Raw genomic sequence first — 17,843 nt, forward strand, 5'->3', positions numbered from 1 at the left:
TTCGTGCCCCGGTCCGGGAAGATCCCATATGCCGCGGAGCGGCTGGGCCCGTGAGCCATGGCCACTGAGCCTGCGCGTCTGGAGCCTGCACTCCGCAACGGGAGAGGCCACACAGTGAGAGGCCCGCATACCGCAAAAAAAAAAAAAAAAAAAAAAAAGACTCGTATTGGGCTTGGCGCTGAGCACGTTAGTTTTCTTTCCCCTTCCTACCCCCTCCCCCACAAGTACTTTGGAAACGGAAGTGCTGTATAATTGTAACATGTTGTTATGATTATTTATGCCTCATTGTATGTCCATTACCCAGAGTTCTTGTATTTTGGCAAGAATTCATCATATTTGACCTCTAATAAGGAACATTTGAAAATGTTCCAAAAGGGAAAAAAAAAAGTTTAATTGCAGCCTGAGTATGCCACTGGAAAAAAAAGCGTAACTGCAGCCTCAGTGTGCCACGGAAACAAGTTCCATGAAAGGGTTTTCTGCTGCCCCTGGAGGCTCATGGTGAACACTGTGTGTGCCAAGGTGTGCGTAGTCCCCTGGCTGAGAAGAGTGGGTGGCAGCTGCCTCAGGGAAACACAGGTTCTGTCTGCAGGAGATGGAGGATGCTCAGGAGACATTCTGAGAACAAACACAGCCCTCCCCCATGAGGATTCCTTATACTGCACGACTGCTGCCTTCTGCTGACTACAGAAAATGTTTTGTGGTTAAGAGTCGGTTTCCACATGTGTTCATTGGTTTAAAGAACTGACTTCATTTCGGCCACATTTGTCTGTTGTCTTTTGTTGTAGGCTCTCTCCTGATTGGGTTTCCATTGGGTTTTAATCAGAAACCATCTGGTGAAACATTTGGGATTCAAATTAGAGTTTATCAGAAACATCTATCTCAATTCTCTAGCATATTTTTTTACATGAAATGTTCTCTATTAACTATAGCAGATTCAACAAAACTGAGATGTTGGGATTCTGGGCAGTCAACAATGGCTACTCAAAAGACCTGCTATGTTACATTAGCCTCCCACCATGTATGCTTCAGATACTAAAATTAAAGTGCTATATGGTTGTGTTGTATCTAGTCCCTTAGGATTAGTTGTGAATAAAGTCAATCACAAACTCAATTATACGTAATGATTTAATATAAAGCAATTTAACATTAAATACCTCAATTCTTTTACTACTAATCAAATGAGTAAAAATATGAACATTTAAATGAACTAAAGGGAGACGGTGATTTGTTAGTTGAGGTATTTGAAAAGCCCCACTTGTTTGAAACACATGTGAACAGTTACAACTCTTTCTTGACCAATACAGTACTGTCTACTATACTTTAACTTTTATGTATGACTCAGAACAGGAAGTTGTTGGTTGGAAAGCTACTATTTGTCTCTCTAAATCCCTTCTGTAAGCAATAAAGTAACAGTGATAGGTATATGATAAAACTGGCATAGTAAAATGTTAATGGTAGAACCTAGGTAGTGGATATACTGATATCTACTGTAAAATTCTTTCAACTTTACTGTATTCTGGAAATCTTTCATAAGAAAATATTGGGGGAAAATTCATCTTAAAAAAAAAAAGAAAGAAACATCTATCTCAGAGAACACAGGTGAAACCCAGAACAGAACAGAAAGCAAACAAGAAATAATGTAATAATATTATGAACAGAATAGTCTCAGAGGGAAGGAACGCAGAGGAACCGAGAAGAGCTGCGTAGAACCAGAGCCAACCCCTCAGAGAAGGACCAGAGAAAGGTGTGGGGAGCCAGCAAGCTCTCACCTCAGGGTCTGGGTGGGGCATTCTTCTAGTTCTGACCAACCTGCAGTCCTTGGGGCTAGAAACCATGGTTAGTAGCCCCTACCCACCCTGAGCTCGGACAGAGTGCTAACGGGCAGATGCAGCTCACTCTACTCCAAAGATGGGCCCCTGAAAAATCCTGTCTCTCCTTTCCATCCCTTCTGTCTGTGCCCTTTTCTCAGTTTTCCTTCCCAGAGCCATCCTGGCCTCCACTTGTACTTGTGAACCCAGGGCCTAGGGTGTCAGAGAAGACATGCATGCAGAGGGGCTCATCGCTGACGATGGGACCACCCTTCCTGCCTGCCCCTCCCCCACGTGCTGTAGCTGGGTCAGACCTATGGGTTGCAGGTTAGAAAATAGTGGAAGAACTGCATCTCCAACCCCATGTCTCCGAATATAGCTCCTCAAACTGTTCGACTTCAGTTGTTGATTTGGCTTAGGAGATACTTGTATGTGTTAAAAAATATTTTCCACAAAGCCTAGAAGAGTGTACAGAGAAAAGTACCTCTCCTTTCCATCTCTGGCCCCTAAGCCCTCTGTTCCCTTCTCTGGGGTTAATGTATTTGATACGTACCTTTTCAGAGGTCACACGCGCTTATCACTGTTAGCTTTTAAAATTATTCTTATGTCTTTCTGCTTCCATTGCTGTGGCGACTGGATTTACCTGCTCTATCTGCTTTCTCCATATCCCTTCCTCTCTCAGACTTTGACCCCTGGTGGACAAATGACTGTGAGCAGAATGAGTCGGACCCCATCCCTGCCAACTGCACCGGCTGTGCCCAGAAATTACCCCTCAAGGTGATGCTCCTGGAAGACACCCCAAGGAAATTTGAGAGACTCCATCCTCTGGTGATCAAGGTGAGCAAGAAGGCAGATTCTCCCACCGATCGATTACCCATTTAGTGGCTAGGAAACATCAAGCGCTGTGACATTCGTGATTAGTAATTCCGTGTTGTCTTGTTGCACTTTTGTTTTCTGCCTTGCCAAGACCGGACAACCCCTGTCATCTGAGGGGCTTCAGCGTTTTTTGTGCCAGTACCCTGAGGTGACAGAAGGCTTCACCGAAGGGTTTTTCACCAAGTGGTGGCGCTGCTTTCCTGAACGGTGGTTCCCGTTTCCTTACCCATGGTGAGTGTGGAGAGGGCTGCTCAGCCTGCATGTGTGCAGAGAGGGGGCAGACCAAATGTCAAAACGGTACTATGGATAATTACTGCCAAGACGCTGCTGTGCCCAGCACTGTGCAAGCACTTTACAATACACCCTTCAAGTCAGATGATACTCAGGAGTGCACTGTTGCAAACTTGATGAGAGAGAAAGTGGGTGAGTCCAAAGCGGTGTGTCAAGAGGGGCACCACTGTGGTGGACACCGAGATTGCCTAATAGACTCATAATTTACTTCTAAGTATGTGTTTAGCATTTGTGTTCATGCTGAGTGGGTCCTGAGCATTGAGGACTGCAGAGAGAGCACGAAGAATAAAACGGAAAGTTATTTCTTGGCAGCCAGGCTGTGTGCCTTGGTACTTAGCATCTGTTACTCATTGGTGATGCTCATAATAGCTCTGGGAAGTAGGAATTATCACTGTCGTTTTTCAGATCAGAAAAGTGGGAATCAGGTTAAGTACCTTGCTTAAGGTCACCCAGCCAGGATTGAAACCCAGGTCTGTCTCCTTGTTCCTTGCTGTGTCCTATAGAAGACATGGTCTGTTTCTTCAGGTGAAAGTTGCTTTCTAGAAGAAAAGGAAGGCCAGTTAACTTCTAGAACCATTCCAAAGAGAATTAAAACTGCTTTTTCAGGCCTTTTGTTGGATGATTTCTGTGCTTCTGCCTTTCTTTAAATTTGTCGTTTATTTACATGATCAAATACTCGGTGTAACAAGCTGATACAGACTTCCTACTTCATGCTGCTCCACCTCAGAAGGTTCATGATTTTTGCCTCCTCCTCCTCCCTTCTTCTCTCTTGCCCTGTCTGCTGTTACTTCAGTCTCTTTGCCAAGAGAGAATGAATGGAGTGTTTATTTTCTTCCTCTATATGTTGTTTTAGCTGGATTTTACAAACACCCCACCCACACAGACAAATCATGGCAGTAGAGTTTGTGTGTGTGTACGTTTTACTATTAATTGATTTGGCATGACTGTTCTTCATGGACCTAATACTTCAGATAGTGTCCTGACATTTTTCCCTCTTCACCCACCGCCCACAGTTTTCCCACCCTTGCCGAGCTCTCTGTTGGTCATGGAGTTAGGCTGGCTTTCCCAGTTTAACTACATTTTTCTCTCTTACACATTTTACAGGAGAAGACCTCTGAACAGATCACACCTCTTACGTGAGTTTTTTCCTGTGTTCACCTACCTACCGTTTCCAAAAGAAGCCTCCTTGAAAAAGTGCTTCCTTCTTCAACCAGAACCTATTGTGGGGAGTAAGGTAGGAAATTTTGAGAGGACTTGGCTCTAGAATTTTTCTCATTTGGTACCTGGGCTGATGTCATAAAGCCTTCCCTGCATGTCAACTTAGCGGGTGAATTGAGGGGTCACCCACATAATCTAAAGTTCTCTCCTCCTTCTGCTTGCCAACAGACCTGACTTTTTACTGAAGACATGCTTACAGAAAGTCTAGTTACCTTGCAGATGTATTTCCTGCCCTTAACACCTGGGGGCAAGTTACTTTTCTATATTAAAGGAAGTAAAATCCTAAAATTTGAAGGGTCCTGAGCATCCCGTTAGTCTGACTTCCCTACCTCCAAGTAGAAAGCAGGCAGACTGTGAATGAATAGTAGGTAAATGAATAGTCCAGCTTACTCATTTTATAGAGAAGGAAACTGAGCCCCAGAGAGATTAAGTCATTTGCCCAAGGACACAGCAAGTTAATAAGAGGTCTCTCCTCACCCTCCACTCCCAGGTTGGCTTTCCCCAGAAAAAAACAAATGAGAAACTTGATAGAGAACCGGGAAAGCAAAAAGCTTGGGAGCATGGAGAGGTTTGGGAACAAAAGGGTTGACAAGCCTGTGCCTGAGGCAGACAGCCCAGTGTGTGTGGCAGTGGTTCTCACCTCAGTCCGTGGCCAAGTACCCAGAGCCCACATTTACCGTCTCTGGGGCCAGCGGACTGGGCAGAGCTGTTCTGTGTTTGTGTCTGTTTACTTTTCTTTGAATTGCTCTTTTTTTGAGTCTCATTCCTGAAGAAGGTTTTTGAGCCTGGATTGGTTTGGAATAATTAAAAGGATGAATTTTCCTTTATTAAAAAATTAAATTTGCTGAACTGTGACCCCTACCAACTCTGGGTTGTGTCTTTAACCTCCTGACACTATTGTTTGGCTCCAGTTTGCTGAATCGTGTTAAAGGAATTTCAAAGCCTTTAAAAACAATCATTTCATCTAGAAGTAAGAACTTCTGTCTGCCAGCTGTAGGGTGGAGGTGCTGGGCTGTTGCCTTAGATTTTAAAGAAGTTTATCCTGCTGTCTTCGGCTAGAACTCGGGGTCCTAGTATGATTTCATCTTCATAATTATGATATAATTCTGGGTGAGGGCCTTGATCTTTATCTTGGGTTTTCCCACTTGAACCTTAAGTTAATTTCACCAGTCTGCTTAACAGGGACACCAAGGAGCCCAGCCAAAGGGTTAAATACACAGTTACACAGACGCCTGTCAGAGTCATCTTGTTGTAGTTCTCAAGGATGTTTTGGGAAGGGGAGTGGCCCAAATAGGCAAAAATCCTGAGAGTCTGATTTCTTAGAGCATCTGTTCCCCACCCTGGCCCGGGCTGTCCTTCCTCCACAGCCTTGTTACTCCGCCCTTGGTCCACATTCCTGTGCCCTGGACCCTGGTAAAGTCATATGTCTGTGGGCCCAGAATCCAAGAGGCAGCCTTGGGATAGAAGATAAGCAGTGGGGGCTGACTGTTGAGAGGCCCTGGGGGAAGAGGTAAGGGGCTCCAAGGCCCACTTTACCCACCCCACGGTGTTGCCTAGGGCTGTCCCACTCCATCCTGTTGTCAGTTTCTCCTCATCCTGAATGTGGAGGAACATGGTCCCACCCCCTCTCAGGCCTATATGGAACAGAGATACATCCCCTTACTTTTGTCTTCTGGGATTTTTTCAAGACTGCATATGTCAGGGCTTCTGCCAGTGTTACTACTACCAGTCAGTCACAAGGCCAGCTCAAGACACTAGTCCTCCTTCTGTCACTATAGCAGCAGTTGAAATGGCTCTAGTGTTTCCATGGACACAGAGTCATGGCCAGGGCCTGTGGGAGCAACCGAGAGACCAGGGTTGGGGAGCAGGAGAAGATAGGGCCACATCCCAAGGCTCTAGAGGACTCAAGCAGTGAAGGAAAAACCAGGACATGGCCCAGGGAGTCAGACTTCTTACCCCTGCTTTATAAGGGCATATAAAATGTTTCCCTAGAGGGCAGGGGCTGGGAGTAGGGGAAAGAGGGGAGAGAAGGGGAGACCCTAGGGGTTTCCTCTCACCATCTAGACAGGAAGAGAAACCTGAGCAAGACCAACCTCTCCCTTTATCTTTACTCCCTGCCCCTTCCCAACCCCAGGGTTCACAGCTCTACCTGGTACACAGCAGGTTGCACTTAATGCCTGTTGGTAGCAGTATTATGCCCTCAGCAGTGCAGTAGTTACCTGTGTAGGTGTATATCCTGGTTATCTCCTTAGCTTTCAAAATCAGAGGCTGATCTTACTGTCATTAGTTTTTAATCAGTAGCGTCATGTATCTGCTCACTTGAGTCTTGCCAAAAAGTATAAACTTGAACTTGCTGCTGTCAAAAGCCTAACAGTAAGTGATAACGTTCCATGGACCGTTGTCCGAAGGATATGCAAACTATCTATCTGGGTCAAACCAGACCCTCAGAAGATTGCCTATTTAGATCACCACGTGTTGGCCTCTGCTAGACTTTTGTTAAAATACAATTAGATATTTTGCCTCTCACCTACTTTGAAACTGTGACTAGAAATAGTTGTGAATTATGAAGCTCGTACCGTTTCTGCTACAGGGCTGTCATTGAGGATGCTGCCCACAAAACTACACGATGTCTCTTTAGGAAAAACCATAGAAGAAATCTTAGCCTGGTCTCAGTACCAGGAGATTCCATACTTAGGAGAAACTAGTTTGTTTTTGTCTTTTGGACGTAACTGTGAATTGTGTTCTTGGTACCGTTTTCCTCTTTGCTTAGGCTGTGAGGAAGCTCAGAGCCATATGTGTAAGAGTTTTTGTATATTACTGTCCCATGCTCCGGGGTTTTATTTTGTTTTCCTTTCCTTCCTTTTCTTCCCCCATGTCTTTTCCTCCAGATGCATAGGATGCATGACCTGTTTACCATTGGCAGCGGCGAGGCCATGTTGCAACTCATCCCTCCCTTCCAGTGCCGAAGACATTGCCAGTCCATGGCGATGCCACTAGAGCCAGGGGATATTGGTAGGTGGAGCCCCCGGTGGGCAAGGTCACTGGAGGGTCTTTTTACTTTTCAACTCAAAAAACATTCTAAAAATTAAATATTGCCTTCACAAAGATTCATTAAGTAAAGTCAAAAATAGCATTCTTTTATTAAAAAGGTCAATATTTATGCTTAGATGTAATGAGAAAATGTAGCAGAGAGAAATGTCTTGTATGCACATTTAGAACGTATGTGCCCAATTGGCTTTATTTATTTTTTTGGCCACACCACGTGGCTTGTGGGATTTTAGTTCCCCGACCAGGGATCGAACCCAGTTCCTCAGCAGTGAGAGCATGGAGTCCTAACCACTAGACTGCCAGGGAATTCCCTCCATTGGCTTTAGAGATTTCAATTTAGAAAGAATTATTATGGGGAGTATTTAGAGTGATCCTTTATTTTACGGATAAGGAGACAGAGATCCAGAGAGGAGAGGTGACCACCTCAAGGCCCCACCATCAGTTAGGCAAAGCATCAGTGTTAAGTGACTCCTTTCACTGAGTCAGGCCACAGGAGGTACAGTTCAGATTTGAGGAAACCCTTTCTGTGCCTATTTTGCTAATAAAACAATGCAGGCAGTATGTAAGGGCAGCAGCCACCCAAGGAAATACTATCTTCCGTGTGGGTCCCACAGCCAGGTCACAGCCTCACAGTCATCACTCACCCTTGGCTCCATGATTTCCCACTGTGACTTGTTCTGTACCTGATATTCTAAAAATCCGTTCCAAAGAAACAGCCTTGAATCAACTGCTGTCAGTAGCCATCAGTTTGACAGTGGAATTTTCTTGGCAGAAGCACATAAATCAGCAAGCATCACCATCGCCCTCCTTGTTTTTCTTGCCTCACAAAACCTAGGGGAGCCCTAGAGTTCCTGGCAGAGCCCAGACTGGTTTTCCAGTTGATTTCTTTTAATTTTATCTATTCGGAAGACCCCAATCCCTAGAAACCTCTCACCTCATTTGGAGGTCGGATGCAGACTGCGAACTGCCAAACTTTAACCCAACCAAGTTACATAACTTTTATTTCAATTTAAAAATGAAAAAATAAAAATAATGCACAAATTAAGCATTAACCAATAATGGAGCACAGCTGGTCTGGCCCTTGAGAATTACTGCGGAAAAGAGGATTCTTATGTGGAAATTATTCCGAAACCATCTTCCTTTAGTGGAGTGACGCTGCACAAGTCTGTATGGCATTCTGGGTTTGGAGTGTGTAGTTGTGCTTGGAAAAGTTTCTGTCTTATGTTCTACAAACGCCTGACAGTTCAGACAACTACAGAAACACTTTAGTTGTCCAAATTCCATGTTTTCGGCTCCCACGAGCATCCAGAATGCCAATTATAGAATTAGGGAAAAAGAAAAAAAGATGGGTGAGCGGCAGTGATCAGAGAAGCTTTGCGCCTCAAAGGCTGCTGCGGCTGGTCCAGAACATCTTAAAATCCAGAGCCTGATGCTTGTCGTGCTGTGACCGGCAGATTGCTGACCAGAGGGGAAGGAGCCCTGTGGTCGGCAGTGTCCACGAAGGCCAGCACATGACAGGAACGTCGAGAACTGATGGAGACCGACCAGAGCTAGGGGAAGCGGGCAAGTCAGGAGAAGAGTGGAGGTGGAGAGGGCGGAGGAGGACAGTGGACACTTGAAGCAGTGGCAGAAATAGAAGCAGTGGCCGCAGCTGCCACAGTGAAAAATGAGGGCAGGAAAGCAGACCCTGACAGTGGAGGAGACTAATTCAGTGGCTGTAGGACAGGTGGCAGCTCCTGCACCTAAGAGACCCTTAAGAGTAGCACTGTGACAAGCAGGTTCTGTGTTTTTTGACAAAATAAGCATTATCCTGTGAAAGCTGAGGGGAAGGGGATCACCAGGAAACCTGTGACGGGCGACGTTTTCAAGAATGACGTGGGTGTCAGGCATCAGAGGCTGATGCTGGTGAGCCCACACATCTGCCATGATGGTACAGTCACAGCTCGTAGTAACCTTTCTGGAGTCACCAAGTAGAGGGCACATCCGTTCAGCGCTCTCAGTTTAAAGGTGGGTAGTATATATCATTCTCTAGAGATTTTTCCATCAGGAAGTTATTAAAGTGTAAAAATTGTTTAACTTTACCTTCCTAGCCTATTCCTGTCGCTCAAATGATATAGGTCAGTGTTTCCTAATCGATTCTTCAGATCACTCCTGACCCTAGGGGGCAAACAGGAGGAGCCCCTTGGAAAGACCCTTGGCAAATAGGGCTCTTGAGTCATTGACTTTGGGAAATGCCTCTCTTGCTGAAACATAGTAAACATTAGTGTACAAAAGGCTCTGAAAAGCTTTGGAGAAATCCAGTGTTTTTCAAACTTACTTGACCAGGGAACCCTTTTTCCTTGGACTATTTTATGGGATGCTACTGTCTGCAGAAAACAATTTAGGAAATACTGGTTTGGGTTAATCTGGATGTTCTGTAATGAGACCATATTATGTATAACCTCAGGAGAATTGGATAGGGGGTCCTGGCGCCCCTCAGAACCCGTCCTAACTTCTTGCTGAAAAAAATGAGACCTGTGAATTGATGTCCCATATCAGCCTTACCTAGAGTATCCTGCTTTTGTAAACCTGCTGAATGGTGATTCACAATTACCCAGGTGAGGGCTGGTGATGAAGCACTTTGGTTCATAGTGGCTCCCATTGCCTGTCAGGTTACAGAGAGGACTGATAATAACTGGGGATACTTATGCCAGGAAGAGCTAAAAGACCTCCAGAGCAAGCATTGCCTCTGAGTCTGTAGGTGAATCTGAGGGCGGCTCTGGCGGACCTGCCTTCCTCGTGCCCACAGGTAGGCCTGACATTCACATGCTTTCCTTGTTCGTGTCTCCCTTCAAGGCTATGCTGGCGCCACCCACTGGAAGGTCTACATTATAGCCAGAGGGGTCCAGCCTTTGGTCATTTGTGATGGAACCACCCTCTCAGGACTGTAGGAAACAGAACTAAAGGAACAGGTTTGAGAGCTAAAGACCGGATCGAAAGGGGGAAAATAAAAACAAAAAACGATGAAACCACTTTCCAGGGGTTGGTTGCTTAGTTACCTGCCCTGTGCATGTGTGTGTGAGCCAGTTGTGTGCTGGAAGCAAAGGCCAGAGCCCAGCCCTCCCAACTCTTCCAGCCCAGCTGCTTGGCCAGGACTTTGCCAATACCATCTGTGAGAGACTGGCCTCTTCCAGGCCTTTTGGCACCAAAGCCTTGAGGCTGCCCTTCAGGCAGGGAGCACGGTTGATACCTTCCCTCACTTGCATGTCATGATCCCCTCTGCTGGCTCCCTGGCCACGAGAGGACAGTCACCAGGTCCTGACTTTAGAGCCATCCGCTACCAGGTGGGCCTGCCTGTCCTCTCTTCCTGGTCACACCACCCTGTACTTTTTTTGGAAAGCTGTGGATGATTAAAGAAGTCATTGCAGTTTCCCAAGCAGAATGGAATCTAGAACCAGTGAAGAAGGATCAAGTAACCTCAAACTGCACTCAAGAAGTGCACTTCTTTCCCAGTGTCCATGGCTCTTGGAGTATCAGCGATGCCAGGTCGGAGTCTGATTGTAATTGAAATGGTAATTCCTAAGGTAATACTTGTCTCCATTCTATCAGTTCTTATGCCTCTCCCCTCCCTCCCCTTCTCCCTTGCCTATCTGGATGGCTTCTCAGAAGTTGGGCTCCTGGTCCCCCTCCCTTGGATGGGCCAGCACCCTTTACTGCTGAGGCAGCACTGCTCTTGTCAACTATGTTGCTTTTACCAAATGTCTTCGGAAGGGGAGAGGGTGCCTCCCCGGGTTTGATCTTTAGGGTCCAACTTTCTGCAGGAAAGATGTTTTACAGACGTGTCAAGCTGATGTTGTAATGTGGTTGGGGAAGGAACTCCAGACCCAAGAGTGTTGGCCAGCTGGGCGTATGACTGTGTGACCCTCTGTCTTGAAATGATTTCTCTGTCTGTACTGGGAGCCAAGGTGAGGTGTTTTTATTTTTTGTGAAAATATAAAATCATGTTCTTTTGATTGGATGATTCATTATGCTCATTGTTTTCCCCAAGTGCTTTTAGTGTGTCTTAAGTGTGTAAAGAAGGACACTCTTTTCTTGTTTCCTTTTTCCCTTTATTATTCCTTTATCGACTCTTAAATATCTGGCTTCTGATCATGCCATTGCCAAGTTGAAGAAAAAGCAAACCACACTGCAGCCCTGGTTCTGAACTGCAGAAATCAAACAGATACTGGAGGTGTCTGTGTTGAGTTACAGACCAGAGGCAGACAGTGGTGAGGGAAGAGGGCGGGTGTGACTCCTTATGGGGTCTTCTTCATCCTTGGAGGCACCCCTGCACCTTGTCCGCAGACCCTCTTTCTCTACACATCTCACGAGCAGCAGTGAGGATCATCAGGTGCTTGAGTGGCCTGTGTGTGGGCTTGTAAGGGACAAGGAGGGTTCACAGAGTTCAGGGTGGAAAAGCTCAGAGCCTCCTCCATGGTCTTGAGTGAAACTAGGATGAATTGTACCTGAGGGGATTCTTCCTTAAAAGAATCAGGCCTGGTGTGAATTGATACAGGAAAAACAAAACTTTGTGTCCATATGAAAGTCATGCTGCTAAGCAGTTACAATTTAAGAGGTTTTAGATCAGAGAGATCATTTGGAGGCCAGCTTTGTGCAAGCTTTTTGAGCCTTTTCAGTGTCTGTCCTTACCTCTGCTGCATATGGGGAAGGTTTATACATAAACAAGTTCTTTAGAGGCCTCTCAGCGTTTTTCTTAAATTAGGTCCTCTGGGTTAACAAAAGACAGGGTTCCTTAGGAGCAAAGCAACTGTTTTGTTGATGGAAATTTCTGTTTTTATGAATTACCCTGTGTTCCTTCCCCATTTTACTCCAGGCCTTTCCATTTTACTCCAGCCCTTTACACCTTAAATGTTCATAAAATACCCTCTTCGGCTCAAAACTGAAAAACCCTTGTATGTGTTGGTGTTCTGAGGCATCCTCTGGGAGGTCCCCTGAGCTGTCTACAGTTCAACAAAGAATGGTATGGCAGCAGATAAGTAGAGACTTTTAAAAATCATTTAAAAATCTGTCCAGTTCAGAATTGAATATAGATTTATGTTAGGGGAGAAGTTCTCCAAAGAGGTTTTCCGCTTTTAATTACTGGACACTGAGAAGTCATTCACCTTCTTCTCAAGGTAATTCTGAAAAGCAGAATCTACCACTGACCAGTCAATGATCAATGGGTTGCCGGCCAATTCCTTTCTAGTTATCCAAGTCTTTGTGTGAGGGTGCCACAGGATATCCCCTGCTCACCTAGCTCTCAGCTCCTCCATTGAAGCAGCAAAAGTCCCTCCACATTTCCCGGTGTGGGAAAAGGGTCATAAAGATGAGGAAACAGGGTCGGGGGGCTGGTGGGACCACATAACTCCCCATCTCTACCACCACAGTAAGAGCAAAACCACAGAGCTTGCTTTAAACAGAGGGACTTGCTCTCGTGAATTGGAGTTGTTTAGTAAGAGGTCACGTGGTGGTGACCTTCGCACATGGGTTAGGTTCCCTTTCTTGTCAGTTCCCAGAGCAGAGGCTCGTGTCCCCAGAATTCAGCTCTCAGGGGAGAAAGGCTGCTTTGGCACCAGTTTGAAGTATTATATCCAGGTGTCCTGAGGTCCCCAGGAGTCAGGTGTTGAACAGACACTACACCTGTCCTGGCTTATGAAGAGAGGTAGAACTTAGACTCTCCCCACTCTCAATTTTTCAAGGAAGGGAGAGAGTGAAATAACTGGTTTATGAAAACAGAATCTGCCTCTTCGGCAAAATACAAAACGTCTATGAAGTGGACAAATTTGGGGTCATTTTCTGAGAGAAAGAAATAGTAACATTTGTCCAGTCCATTCCAGCTTGAGTGTCTCGAGGGGCTTCCCTGGTGGTGCAGTGGTTAAGAATCCGCCTGCCAATGCAGGAGACATGGGATCGAGCCCTGGTCCGGGAAGATCCCACATGCCGCAGAGCAACTAAGCCCGTGCACCACAACTACTGAGCCCGCGCGCCTAGAGCCCATGCTCTGCAACAAGGAGAAGCCACCGCAATGAGAAGCCCGTGCACCACAGAGAAAAGTAGCCCCTGCTCGCTACAACTAGAGACAGCCCACGTGCAGCAACAAAGACCCAACACAGCCAAATAATAATAATAATAATAATTTTTTTAAAAAAGTATCTCGATATACATGATCTCTGATCTTTTGTCAGTCCTGTAAAGCAGGTATTAGATCCTCATTTTACAAGTAAAGAAACTGGGGCTGAGGACTGTCGGGTAGATGGCTGGTTCCACCAATAATGGTTCCACATTATTTTTCTGCTACAGCAAGTATGGTGCCCAGGAATGAAGCTGTGGGTTTAATTGACTCAGGTGTGCCCAGCCAGGTAGGAGAACCTAGGGGCAGGGTCAGCAAGCCGGGAACTCTTCAGGGTTTGTTTTCAAAACTGTTTTGTTCAGAAATGGAGAGAATCTAACAGATGACTTTTATAAAAAGCCTTTCACTTTTTCCCTCTCCATCTGAAAACTCTTTTAAGAGTGAATGTGGCTGGAACACAACCATGTCCAGCCATCTTCCCATCACCACAAGTTTCCAGATGTGTGACCAGAAGAAGGGCTCTGCCCAATTCCGGTTGTGGGTCCCCTTGGAGTTTACATCACTTGTTTTTGAGTTCTTGGTTTTCTATTCCCTTCTTCCAAAACCCAGCATAGACCTCAGCGTAGGAACAATTATTTTAAAACAAAATAGTTCCTCAGCTGCAGGTGATGGCCTCAATCATTTTAATACAGTCTGGATGATATTTTGCTCATTAACCAGTGCCTTCCATAGTGAAAATTCAAAACCTCAAAGCAGATGTTTGCTTCTCATCTAATCCTCGTCCAGCAGAAGGCCAGGTCGTAGGGGAAAGTGAAGAGTCTGGTTGCAAGGAGAAAGATGCTCGTCTACCTTTTGAGAATCAATTATTAAACAGGAATCTCTTAGGCTTTTGAGTTCTCCTGTCGATGGAAGAAAAACTCTCCTGAGTTACAAGTTCCACACTCATTAACTTTCATTTTTAAACTTTTTCACCCACTAAAATCGGTTGAAGGACGGGAGTGCCAGAGATGTGCTTTAAAATAGCATTTTGGTTTGAGAGTCTCTCCACGTTTGGACCTGCGTATACTGGGTCCAGAGCAGACGCGTGTCTGAGCCAGGAGGCTATGAAGGTCAGGCGCTTATGGAGAGAGCCCTGTCACAAATGAAAAATGGGAGGCTCTGGGAATGTGCTGTGTCGCCATCAGCCTCCCCATATCTCCAGCAGCTTCTTCTGCAAAAGCATCTCAGAGAAGATGGACGGGGGGTCTCCCTTGTGCACCACATCCGAGTCTACCCACCGGGCGCAACATGGCTTTAAGTGCTGGCCTTGGTGAGAAACCCTCCAGCTAGCTCGTCTGTGGTCCAGGTCCTCTAGTGTCTGGTTTCCCTGCCCTGCGTAATTTAAGCATTAGACCTAAATCTGTCATTTCTCCCTCTCTGGAGGCTGTGAAATGTCCAGCCCTCTTCAGAATAGTAGAGAGAAGAAATGTTAACATAACTGCAAGTGGAGGCCTGGAACTGTCCAGACATGGTGGGGCTGCCCACAGGCCATTCCTCCTGTCTTCATGCAGCTGAAATCTGTCCGTCAGCCCGCATCAATCCAAGAGTGAGCCACAGCTGCAAGCACCCGTGCTGAGGAGGGAAACCAATTTAGGGCTTCAGACAGAAATTGGAGTGTCGGGACATCTGCTTTGTGGCGGGCATAATTGTCCTCATTCCTGACAACAGCTCTGTGGGGTAGGTGAGGTCAGCAGTGTCCCACCCTTCAAGCTTCAGCCCCTCAGAGCACTTCCAACCTTTCAAGGAACAAACTCTCACTTAACCTATGAAAATTGGTGACGGAAACTGACAGACCTGTGGCATTCCCAGAGAAGCCCCAGCCTCATAGGCGACTTTCCCTCCAAACTTCTCTCCATAGTTTCACCCTCAGAAAAGTGCTGGCTGTGGTCTCTTCCTCCCCCTGCCTCCTGGGGAAAGGTCAGTAACAGACGCCTAGGCTGGGGGAGAACACTGGAGAGGCAAAGGGAAGCAGGAACTCAGTGCTCAGCCTCTTCCCCGCCGCCATCAGGGACGGGAGCCAGGACGGCTGCAGCGCGTCTTCAGGGAACCAGGGTGGTGGGCCTGGGTGGTCCCAGTGAGCAGAGGAAGGGGGACACCTGTCCCGCCACGAGTGCTCCAAATGGTCTAAGCTCTTACTCCGTGTTCAGTGTGGAATGTTGACCATAACGTAATGTACTGCAAACTTGTAAAGAATGTATGTAAATTAAAGTTTTATGTAACAAAAATTTTTACTTTTTGCAATTAAAAGTGTGTATGTTGGTTGATAAGAACTTTCCTGTACTTGATGTCATTCTTTGGTTTCCAGTTTTCTCTTCTCCCATAACTCGGAGACTTGTAGTCACATCCTACTCATGAGGCAGGCCTCGAGGCTCTTCTGTGGGCCTCCGGGTTACCTGTCCATATGGGCCTCGGTTCTTCTAACACCTACACCCGGCTTTGTACTCGCCTGCATTCACAGATTCTTCTGTTATCCCTGTTCTAACCCTTTGCCCACAATGACTTCTGATCTCCTGTTCCCACGAGTTCTCAAATCTCAGTCCTCCTGTTAATACTGTCCTCTGTTCTTGCACTTTGCCCAAAATTCAAATGAGACCCTCAACGCCATTTTCCTTCTCCCAGACGGCTGCACACGGCCCAGGTGCCCTCACAGTGTCACCTCATCCGTGGATGTCCTTGGTCCTTGCAGGAGGACAGTCAGGCCCCCTTGCTGGCTCACCCCTGCTGCCACAAGATTAGGGCCACTGTCAGCACTCAATCGAGATTTGATTGAAGTCATTTTTGTGTGTTCATATTTTTATAATTTCTTTTTAATATATGCATAGTTTTATATAAATGCATAAATATGGCCATTTCTTATATAGTGTTTAGTGTCCTGTTTTATTTTATTACTTGCTGCACCCTTCTCCCTCTCCTCCACCTTATCCCTCCCCCTTCCCAAGTCAGGTAAATGTAATATATACACAGCCATACCCTGCCATGTATCTTTCCACACTTTCTTCCTTGTTCTCTAATCACAATCAGAAATCATAAGATTTTTGTCATTGCTTTGCCAATATTGGGATCATATTATAGGCACTTGATGTTTCTTGCTTTTCTTACTCAATACCCCACAGAGTTCTCTTCAAGTCAGCTGGCATAGCTCTCTAATCCATTCTTTTTAATGGCTAATATTCCATGGTATGAATTCAACCGTTGTCTTGTTGGTAAATCACATCCTGTTAAATGATTATCTGGATTATAAGTCAAGAAGTCTGGAGTTAATTTTTAAAATACTTGTTTTTACAAAATGTATATTCCATCTCATTTGCTCCAAGTCTCATGTAGGTTCTTCAAAAATTATCCCATTCCACAGTGCTATTCATTTACCTGCTTGGAAACTGCACTTCAACATAAATAGGTAGATAGATAGATAAATAAATAAATAAATAAATAAATAAAAGTAAGGCTTGATTCCATGTAAAAAGGTGGCAGAGTTGCCTGTTTTCAGTCCTCTTCTTTCTCAATCCCTCTATAGCCCTTGACACTGACCTGTGGAAAACACCTCCCTCCCTCGGCTTCTGTGAAACTCACTACACCCCTCCTGAACCTCCTCTTTCCACTTGTCTCCTCTGTAGGATCTTCTGCCTGTCTCTGAAACACTGGTCTCCCCTACCCGTCTGCCCTGGGGTCCTCCTCTTTTCTTTCTCCCTGGGAGAGATCTCAACTCTGTGCTTTACCTTCCACACATGGGCAACCTCCGTGCCCGGCCCACTTCTCACCTGAGCTCTAGTCCTGTAAACCCAAGTGTCGGGAGCTCATCTCCATCACCTGTCTCCCAAAGCACCTCTACTTTTGGTCAGGACCAAGCTCTGGAGCATTTGCCTCCTTGTCACATGTCCAACCCCCTGGCTGCTGCCTCAGTTTAGAACCTTGCTGTTTCACTCCTAGGCTTTGCCAGTAATTGCCTAATATGTTTCTCTCTTTTTTTTTTTTTTGGCTGTGAATTCATGACTTTATTTTTTTTCCAGTTTTTTTTTAATTGGAGTATAATTGCTTTACCATGTTGTGTTAGTTTCTGCTGTACAATGAAGTGAATCAGCTGTATGTATATGTATATCCCCTCCCTCTTGGACCTCCCTCCCATCCCCCCACCCCCCACCTCATTTGTTTCTCATGCACATCCTACCATCCAAATTCACCGTCCACTTAGCTGCCGCAGTGATCTTTCTAAAGCACGTGTCACTTCACTTCCGTGCTCAGCACTCCTCAATGGCTCTCCCTTACCCACAAGACAAGAAGTCCTGGCTGGCCCCTCCAGCCTCATTCCACTTCTTGCCTTTGCCTCCCCTCCTCATCTCCTGTGTCCCACCTCTACTGGATCATCCATAATTCCTGGAAGCATCCAGGCTATGTGTGTGTGTTTTGTGTGTGTGTGTTGTGTGTGTGTTTAGAGCAGTTTTAGGTTCATAGCAAAACTGAACAAAAAGTTCAGAGAG

General features: G+C 45.8%; 1 protein-coding gene across 9 annotated transcripts in view; it reads left to right on the top strand.

Annotated features, from left to right (window-relative positions):
- C18H6orf89 (chromosome 18 C6orf89 homolog) overlaps positions 1–16,430 on the top strand; it is a 34,788-nt gene extending 18,358 nt beyond the window's left edge. For 4 of the 9 annotated variants that reach the window (XM_028478822.2, XM_028478823.2, XM_055079510.1 and 1 more), the window contains 5 exons: positions 2,491–2,645; positions 2,776–2,915; positions 4,080–4,209; positions 7,082–7,205; positions 10,077–16,426. In XM_028478822.2, coding sequence (XP_028334623.1) covers positions 2,491–2,645; positions 2,776–2,915; positions 4,080–4,209; positions 7,082–7,205; positions 10,077–10,171 — 644 coding nt within the window. In that variant the 3' untranslated portion in view covers positions 10,172–16,426. The other 5 variants (XM_028478826.2, XM_028478825.2, XR_008615673.1 and 2 more) reach the window with 4 other exon arrangements.
- The last annotated feature ends 1,413 nt before the right edge of the window (positions 16,431–17,843 follow it).

This window comes from Physeter macrocephalus, chromosome 18 (assembly GCF_002837175.3).
Source record: "Physeter macrocephalus isolate SW-GA chromosome 18, ASM283717v5, whole genome shotgun sequence".
In the NCBI taxonomy this organism is placed as follows: Eukaryota; Metazoa; Chordata; class Mammalia; order Artiodactyla; family Physeteridae; genus Physeter; species Physeter macrocephalus.